The following is a 9,875-nucleotide window of genomic DNA, read 5'->3' as shown; positions in this document are numbered from 1 at the left end:
GTTGTTTGACCCCAGTATTATTTCCTGCCATGGCAGGGGGTCAGACTAGATGATGTACTCAGGTCCCTTCCGACCCTAGAAACTATTAAACTTCTTCATCCATTAATTGAACAAGCAAATAAATGGGATGTAGTAAATGGTATACAGAGGATGTAGTATCTTGAAAAATTACTAAGAAATATCAGGCCTCTTCATGTTGTCCTATATAGGTAGCATACCACAAAAAACCCCAAAGGACTATGTTTGTGTCCCTCACCTGAAAGGATTGCTTCAATCAATACTTATCTAATGGCCACTGACATTTTCTCAGTGCTGCATTTGTACACATCAATTTGAATGAAAATAAATATTTTAATCTTATCTACTTTTCTGTGTTAAATCTCAGCTCTGGGGTCACATTTAGACATGACATATAAATTTCATGTATCATTATACATTTCTTGATGACATTAAAAGCTTGTGGCATTGCCTACCCCATTTCAATGGTTGATCCAAGGAAAGATGGAATACAGTAATCAGCAGCTGCCAGGGTGTATGGTGGCCGGGCAGATGTATTATTCCAGTAAATATCTTTTTCCATCTTTGGTAAGTTCATGTGCATTTCATCCACAGCCAGAAGTGAGACCTGGGATCATTAATATATATAACTGTTTTCAATAAGATGTTATGTACAAAATACTCTTTTTCTTGCTACCTGGTAAATATTATTTTGGAATTGATATTTATGATATGATAAGTTATCTCGCTCCTACTATAGAGCAAATCTCGTTACCTTAAACTGAGGGAAGACCCCTATGCTGCAAAACAACTTCCTTCTTGTTGCACCCCCATTTAGTCCCATATGACAGCATGATTAACTTTCCCAGTAAACACTTTCATTAACAAGATTATTTAGCTAAATTATTGTGTTATTCTCAAGTGTTATGTGTACAGACTGAATGTGTATGGCCTGCTAATGGTGCTTTTCATGTTGCCAATGTAGGAGTCGCATGTAGGGGGACTTGGTTGCATATTTAAATCTATTCTCTACAGAGCATATGTGCATCCTTGTACCGGGGCCTTCCATTAGTTTCTGTTTTAAGGGCTCAGTTGCAATTTCGCTGTAAGTGCCTTGCAGTTGCCCTGCCCCAGAAGCTGATCAGATAGCATACAATGTGCCTCAGAGCCCAACAGCTGGCACAAATTATTCCCTTTTTGATGTTCACCCAACTGATCTGCTCAACACATAGTGAGGGGTGGAGTCAGGTCCTGTCCACCCAGATCTGCACTAGATGGGGAGTGTTAGCCCAAGAAGAGTGTTTTTTCTTTTTGCTCTAAAGATATGTTCTCCATCAAGTGAAGTGTTTTATACGATGCTCCATTTATGCCATTATTTGGAGTCATCCTTATCTGAGAAATAACAAATACAGTTGCAATATTTTAAGCGGAAGAGATGCAAGTGGAGACAAAAAAAATATGGACCTGCAGGTTTCTATCGATGCACCAGTTAGTTTCAAAATCATCGTCATCTTCACCAAATGGATTAATAAGTTGTTCAGCAACCTAAAATTACAATCATATGGTGAATAAATGCCTGTGTGCTAAGCCCAGTGCTGTTCCCTGAACTCACTTGGAAGAGGCTGATTGTTAAGATCTCATTTTAATCTCTTTCCAATACTCCCTTCTATCACAATATGAACTCTATCATACTTCGCAAGTCCAGAGATAAGAGTATAGTTCAGTGTCCCTGGTCATTCAGCCTTTAATCTCTTTTCTGGTTTTGTAGATCATAGTTATGAACAGCAGCATACTAAGAACCATGCTGAGTAGCTACCAGGCAAGTATAGAATTGTTACACCATTCGTTACTAGTGCCTTGGGCTAATCTGAACTGATGCTCTAGCAGTTAGACTCTGCATGCTATTATTAGTCCTCTCCAACAATTGTTTTTAAACATGACATTAACATTTCAGAACAACACAACTAGAATTTTTGGAAAGGAATCAGTGCACCTCTGCATTTTTTAATCTTTTGTCTGAGCCCTGTGAGGACATAACTACTGGTGAGTTCACAGCCTGCTGATGGACTATGCCACTTAGTACTTCTCTCTCTTCTGACTGTATTTATAAAAAAGTAGTTTACTTGAAAGACTGAAATGTAATTCTGTGCTTGTATCTAGCTTACGGCAAAGAAAACTTAGAATACAATATTTTTTTAACTCATACCAGGGGTTTCTAAAGTTTCTAAATCTGAAATCATTACAATTCCAGTGGACACTCTTCAGGCAAAGCAGTTTGAATCTTCTCAATGGAAAAGGTAACTGAAGAACATGAAGTGGAGCAGGGGGATGGAGAAGTATCTTTGAAATGAGGTAGGTACATTGGCCCTCAAACACGTGTGAAGGATCCTTCCTGTGCTGCCCCTAAGCCCTTTTTAGTTTTGTTTAGCTTTTTTTCCTGAAAAAGGGACAGAGGATGAGTTCACTGAGGGTGTGTGAGAAATTTGTGGAGAAGCCAGGCAGTTCTCTCTGGTGAGGGTCTGATATTCCAGAAGTAGGGTAGGCCACAAAAGCAGGGAGTGCTCCCTGCCAGCCCCTCTTTATTAGGCCAGGCCCTTGTAGTCAGAAAACAGCTAGGACTGTGGTCCAGGTTTCTGAAATGCTGTGCTGGGAGACTGTAACAGGGAACCCTAGCCCTGTTACCAGAAAGCAGGTTGGACTCGTTAAAACCAGAACTTCTTGGGCATCAAGTGCTGGCAAGGTGGGGGTTAAAAGCTTAGCCTGGCCAGCTAGTCAGGTGACCGGAAGTGGGCAGGCCAGAACTATAAAACCTCTGGGCTGGGTGGCAGTAGGGGCCAGCAGCTAAAAGGGAAGGAGTGTGTATAAGAGCTCCACGGAGAGGCTTGGTGAGTGGCCCAGCTGCTGCAGAAGGGGAACTACTGAGGACTCTTGGAGAAGCGGCTGCAGCCCCAGGAGAAGGACTGGAGCAGACGGTGGGGAACAGAAGCACAAACTCCTGAGAAAATGTAAGCTGGCATGCTGCCTTCTTTAATTATATTTTTTGGAGGCAGTTATAGTTCCTGGACATGTTAATCAATCAAAAATTATAAACAATAAGTTGTGGTTTGGGTGAGGCTATTGGGGAAGGAGGAGGCCTCATTGCAGGGGGCCCACCACAGCATGGGAACCCCGGTGCCAGAGAGGGCACAGTATTTGGGGTGCACAGGCCCCAGCACCAGAGGACACAATCATAAAAGGCCAAAGTGCACCTGGGGTACGGCTGTATGCTTTGGATTAGGATGGTGAAGGTTCGGGGCCGCTGCCTGACTTTGAACTTGCAGCTCCCTGGCTGCAAGGCTGGTGGACGGGCCTCTGGGTTTGAGAGGCTGAGATCCAGACTGGGGGCAAAAAGGAGGGTCATGAGCCCCAAGACCAAGCTAGAGCCTTGGAGTCAAAGCCTGTCTGGTGGGTTTAGATGGGGAATCCTAGCTAGAGAAAGACCGGGGTTAAGGCCCCTGGTGGCAGAGAACCCCAACATACAAAATACAGTAGGCAGTCTCCTGCTTACAAGAACATCTGTATAATATTTCCATCAAGATTTGGCAGGAGAGTAGAAAGCGGGACATGAGAAACCTTAAGGGGACTTCAAGGACGCCCCTTATAGGCTGCAGATGACAGGCAAAAGATGGCGCTGGGGAGGGCGACCTGTTACAGAGGTGCTCTCTGTACAGAGCTCCCTTCCTTCACAACAAGAGAGATCAACAAAGAGTCACAGGGCTTTCTTTTAAAGAAAGGGGCATCTGTTCATACATCTGTTTTTAACTTGAAAAACCTATTCAGACAATCCCTTTTGGGGAGGCATTATAGCAACTCAAACTGCCTTTGCCAGGGGAATTTTTTATATAAACTTCGACAATAATTTCACAGGAAAGGAAATGAAGGACATTTATTGTGTTTGGCCTGCTACACTTTCCAAGATGGGGACTCTGGTATTTCAAAAGGGGGAACTCCTTCCTATGGGGAACTTCTGGGGATGTGAAAGCAACTGGGTCATTCTTTTAGGGGGCGAGGTGTCATAAGTGAAGTAGGATGCTCTCCAGTTGTTTTTTATCACTCTCCTGTATCTTGTTCACTTGGGTTGAATAGAAAAATGCCTCAGTCTCCCTACAAATCAGCAGTATATGGTAACAATGGAGAGAAATCCTATAGTTATGGCACTGGCCTGGAACGTAGGAGACTTAGACTCACTTCCAGTCGCTGCCACAGACATGGCATCCCATATTTTGTTTTGTCTATTTAGGCCCAAATTCTGAGATTTACAACTTGTGGATGAATTGTTGGGCTCACACAAAGCCACTGGGGTCTTGAATGGCTGTGGGAGACTGCAGGGGCATTAGAAATTGCCGAGGTGAGACCTTAGATTTAATGCTTTTCAGGGAAGAGAGACTATCCTTGGCTAAACAGAGACTATCTTTGGGAAAGGCCATTTGTAGATGACATGGGGGTTTACTTTGCCCTAAATTGAAGTGGTGATTTTATAAAAACACTGCTTCAATTTAGGGCAAATTAAACCCCATGTCTGGTGAGCAGAGCAGTCCCTAAGCTGCGGGGGGGGCGGGGACGGACACGACAGGGCAGCCTGGTGCTTTCCTCCACGGCAGCGGTGGCCTCCCCTCCAGACGGCACCTACTCACAGGCACCTGGCTTGGGCAGTCCTGGGGGTCACCGCAGCCACAGGAGGAAGTGCCAGGCCCCCATGCAGGTCAGGTAGGCTCCAGAGGGAGATCAGGCTTGCCTCATTTCCCCCCCCCCCACCTTCTGTGGAGCCTGACTTCCTGGGTTTTTTGCACCATCTGCCTGCAGACTCTCTGAGCCACACAGAGCCCAATGCTTCCTTCTGTGGCTGTAGGGTAGAAAACTAAAACTACTTGGAGGCGATTTACTTTGTAGCATCCCAAAGTCATTTAAGGCACATTATGCCACCAAATATGCAAACTTGTGCAAGCAGCAATGCCATTAAAGCGGTGCAAAAGGCATTTAACCTGCTTTAAACCCTCTTTAAAATGTCATTTACAAACGGCCTAAGTGTTTGCATAGATCCTGCCCTAGTGAGGTTCTAATTTTTAGATGCTCTCAAAATAGGAATAATTAAGAATAGTAATGTCACATTTAAAATTTTTTTTCCTACATTGTACCATTCAATATCCACAGAAAAACTCTAGTTGTATCTCATTCACTAGCTCTTTATCAGCAAGTGGTAGATGATACACTTACTCCATAACAGACTTAAAAACCCAGATAGGGAGCAGGAGGGAAAAGGAGAAAGCTAGATGCCTCCGACATTCCTTTCCCTAGTACACGGCATTAATATTTCAAGTATAATTATGTAACTGCTTGGGTAGAAATAAACCTGAGAACAAACTACCACTACCAAGTGAAGCCACTGCTTCAGACATGTCTAGATCACATCTTAGTAACATGAGTACACTAGAAATATCTAACAAAAGCTGGAAGGCCTGCATAGGGCAGTGGCAGGGAAAACCTCAACAATGGCCTTTTGACTAGCTGACCTCCCACTGTCATGGAACACCTGCCTACACTTTCTGAAGACAAATGCAGGAAATGCAATGCCAGGAAAACAAAGCACTGTTTGACTTGCTGGCTATTGCACCTAAAAGGATTATAAATTAATCCAGAACAATTGAGAAGTGGGATTAGCAGTGTCTCATGTTATGGGAAACCTTGTTCTCTATTCAGTACGTGACAAATCAGAGCAACAGCCAAAAACCCTTCAGCCATGTGCACATTTGAACTGTACAGGAAGTGGAATGTATGGGCTATTAGTCCCTGTTTGCAATCCTGTATCCAGGGTCTTGTGGACTATGCAACGAACAGGACTAAAATTTGCGATTGAAGCAGGTCCCGGTTCAGATGCTGTGGCAGTGCTGTGTGATGGTATCTCTCCACTTGCTGCAATGGTTTTAAAAGCTTTAAAATTATTTTTGGGCAAACAGCATGACTAAACACCACCCCAGGCATTACGTTTAAAATAATACTAACCTTGTGGTATTCATTGATAACAACAACATTACTCCTACTGTATGACCATTTTTTCACAAAGGCCTGAGAAAGGAGTGTCAGGCTTAACTCTTGATATTTTTTTTTTTTTCAGGGTTTCATTGAATGGGTTCATAATATTATTTTCAATATTTTTCTTTAAATTCAATATTGTTACATTGCAGCCTGATGCATAGAACAGCCTAGTACCTGGCTTGGCTTAGTTGCATATGGTTTGCTAGGACTTACAAGCAACTGGAGTGAATCTGTTCTAATTTATAGAATGATTCAATTTACAGCCAAGTGCAACATGGTGATTACAGCTGGATTTCTGTATTTTGCAGCCCTTCTGACCTTTACACACAAGGAAGTGCCAACCTCTATGACTAAAAGTCAAAGAAAACTAAAAAGCTTGATTCCTGCCAGCTGTCCATGTCTATGGCTCTTACAGGCATCAGCAGGAACTCCACATGTAGCCACCTGCCTATTGTAAGCCTTAAACTGGCCTGTTTTCCATCATTCTGTTCATAGTACTACTGTCCTTTTTCTTTTTAATTCATGTGGTGTGATATTATTCACAGAAGAAAGAATCAATGTGGAGGAGATTGCTTAATGAGGATATGTTAACTGACCAATTAAGACAAAAAACAATGGGCATAAGAAAAGCTTTCAATTTCCTTTTCACTCTTCTCTCTTTAATGTGCTATTTGTGGCATGACTGTTGTCAATAATAGCTGTCCCTTTTTTTAATAAGCATTTAAAACTGAGTAATTTTATTTGGATTTTAATAATTGATAGTGGATGTTAAAGGCTTGTTTTGACAAGTGTTTTAGACCCCCTCCACCCACTCTGACTCTGCAACCCTATCTCCCCATTTGGGAGTGAAACTGGAAAAGGAGGAGAGTTATGGTCTAATTTTCTATCCTTTTCTGGCAGTTTACAGTACAAATCCAGGGCCCTGATGCTGAAAAAATACTATTCCACTGGGAACTGTTAGTCCTCTGCTTCTTATATCTTTCAGGTTCCTGACCTGACTTTGAGCAGAATGTTAGACTAGATGACTTCCTGTGGTTCTTCCAGCCCTACTTTTTCTATGATTCTATGACCTTTTCTTAGAATGTAGTCTTGGGCAGATTTAAAATGTAATGATTGATTATTTTTGGCTCTTCCTATAGCTCAGATCCCTTGAAATAAATTAATCCTTGGTATAACTCCATTACATTTTAAAGAATTCACAGCAGGTAAAATTAATCTTGTCCCTTGACTTTGGCTCATTTGGTAAGATTTTGCTTTCTACATTTTTCATGGATGTGATAGATTTCATAGACATTAGGGCTGGAAGGGATCTTGGAAGATCGAGTCCAGCTCCTGCCCCAGGGGCAGGAAGTCAGTTAGGGCGGAAGGATCCAAGCAACATAGGCATCCAAATGTTTCTTAAAAGAGTCCGGAGTAGATGCCTGCACCACCTCCAGAGGGAATCTATTCCAGGCCTTGAGGGCTCAGACAGTGAAGCAGTTTTTCCTTATGTCCAGCCTAAAATGGTCTTGGAGGAATTTGTGACTGTTGGACCTTGTCATCCCATGGGGTGCTCTGGTGAACAGGCATTGCCCCAGATCCCGATGTACACACACCTTATATACTTACAGGTGCCACTCAGTCACCTCTGAGCCTACACTTTTCCAGCTGAAGAGTCCCGTGGCTCTCAGCCTCTCATCATAAGGCCTGTTCTCCTGCCCTCTGATCATGCATGTGGAAAGGCAACTGAAAACAAATATTGTTATTGTAGCTAACAAATATAGTTTACCTTGAGCCATCCTGCATAGAAGAAGAACTGTAACAATGTAAAGACTGGAATGTAAAGATCTAACTCATGCCCATTATATCCTTGGTCAGGATCCAAAAACTGACGCCCTATCAGGCACGCAAAGAAGAAGGTATAGACAGCAAGAGTGACGACCTAAAATGAACAAAATCTCCATTGAAATCACAGCACAAAAAATATGTATATACAAGGCACCACTCCCTAAAGTGACCTGGGTGCCTAACGTAATATTGTTCTAAAATCTGTAGGTAGATATTATCAACAAAATGGCAGCATGTTCTATTGGTGGCCAGGGACTGAGTCCAGGAAGAACTCAAAAATTTTAATTTATAACCCACCTTATCATACCAGAAAAGCTTCTTAGCGTCTTTAAGTCAAATATCACCTAAAATGTATGATTATCCAAAAGCCCAAGCCCAAGAAGGGAGCTACTGAATGCTCAGTATCTCTGAGACTCGGACCCTTTGTCAGGGTACCTAATATGAATGTAGGAACCTCAAGCTTGCCTTTCTGCAAATCTTGCTGCAAAACTTGGAAATGGTAATAGCTCAGTACCTGTGTATAGACCAGTGGAATTCCAACCCAGTCATAACCAAACAGAAGGCTACACCAAGACCGGTATCTATTCATTTCCTAAATAGGAAACACAACAAAACTCATGACAAGTCATAATTTTGACACTTAATAAAATGCTTTTGTTACATTTATTTCACATAAATGAAAGTCTGTGAAGTAGAACATTGGGTTGTGTGTGTGGAATATAAATTTATTTATAAATAAATCCAGGAACTCATCAACTTATGTGAAAGTTATACGTGGGGCTTACAGTGCTTAGTTTTATACTTGGGTCACATCGACACATTACATTTAGGGTGTGATTTAACTAGTTAATAATACCTTAAGTTGTGATCCTGCCACAAATTCAATCACATAATGGCATGATAAAAGAAGTGATAAGCCATGAAGTTATTCGACAAAAATGTGTAATAATTTTGCTGCTGCTTCTTATCACATTATTGAACATGAGGCCCAGTGCTGCCATGTGCCTGGGAGTCCCATCAACTGAGAGATGCCTAGCTGCAGAAGTGTACCATCCACTGCCAGTCCCACGGCTGATGACACTCATGGTGGGGATAGTGCGGGGATTCAATTATAGACCTGGACAGACGCTACGTAGTTATTTAAGTATAATTTTGCATATAATTTTTCTACTCACATTCATCAGGGTCTGGAGGTCCACACTGTCTCTGATTCTACCCTCTTTTCGTGCTTTAACTGCCAGATTTCCGAACCAGACAAATGGAACCCAGTATTTAAGATGGGGAGACGCCAGCTTGTCAAATAATTTTTTTTCATTTGCTGTCATGAAACCTGCTTACAAAAGGAAAAGAGTTGATTTGCTTAGTGTGACAGGGTGCAATTAACGTACAGGTGAAGTTCTTGTTCTGAAATACATTTTTATTGAACATTAATTCCCATGCAGCTCTGGACATATTGGGATGTAATTTTGGTACAAAACTATTGTGAACTATACTTAAAGTTAGGACCTGGTTTAAATTGCAGGCCCAGATTGCTAACATTATGGCCCAATCATGGTGGGGGCCACCATTTTTGCTCCCAGATCATGGAGTACCCCCCCCCCCCCCCACATTGGCTGAGGGTGCAGGCTTAGAGACAAATTTAATTGCAGCAATAGAGGCCTTGCTCCCAAGGCCTCTGATTGCTGCTGAAAATCCCACGTACCTTCTCCCACCTCACTGGAAGGGCAGATGGCCCTGGTGCCAGGTAGGGGAGGGGCAGTTTGCTCCTCTGGGTGGGAAAACTGGGGCACTGGGGGGAGGTGCCTGGGGGCTGCCTCCCTCTGCTCATGTATTCTTTCCCCCTGCCCCAGTTTTCTCACCTGAAAGAGCAAACAGCCCCTCCCCTCCCCATCCCCAAGCTCTCTTCTCCACCTGTCCCTTTTGCAACCCCTTCCCCCACCCCACTTAGGCTGCTAGGCTTTTGCTGTTGGCTAGGAAAT

The 9,875-nt window shown here is 42.8% G+C and overlaps 1 protein-coding gene across 1 annotated transcript in view; it reads right to left on the bottom strand.

The window, feature by feature from the left end:
* The window catches only part of BEST3 (bestrophin 3), a 37,326-nt gene that overhangs the window by 2,631 nt on the left and 24,820 nt on the right, over positions 1–9,875 (bottom strand). Inside the window, exons 5-9 of the mRNA XM_019543227.1 lie at positions 9,072–9,226; positions 8,411–8,488; positions 7,838–7,990; positions 1,462–1,542; positions 474–625 (exon numbers count right to left, since the gene is read on the bottom strand). Of these exons, the coding sequence (XP_019398772.1) occupies positions 474–625; positions 1,462–1,542; positions 7,838–7,990; positions 8,411–8,488; positions 9,072–9,226 (619 nt within the window). The remainder of the gene's footprint in view (positions 1–473; positions 626–1,461; positions 1,543–7,837; positions 7,991–8,410; positions 8,489–9,071; positions 9,227–9,875) is intronic.

The sequence above is a fragment of the Crocodylus porosus genome, unplaced genomic scaffold (genome assembly GCF_001723895.1).
Source record: "Crocodylus porosus isolate Cpor-Errol unplaced genomic scaffold, CroPor_comp1, whole genome shotgun sequence".
Taxonomy (NCBI): domain Eukaryota; kingdom Metazoa; phylum Chordata; order Crocodylia; family Crocodylidae; genus Crocodylus; species Crocodylus porosus.
The sequence above is the reverse complement of the archived record's forward strand: the minus strand, read 5'-3'. Positions and strand labels throughout refer to the sequence as shown.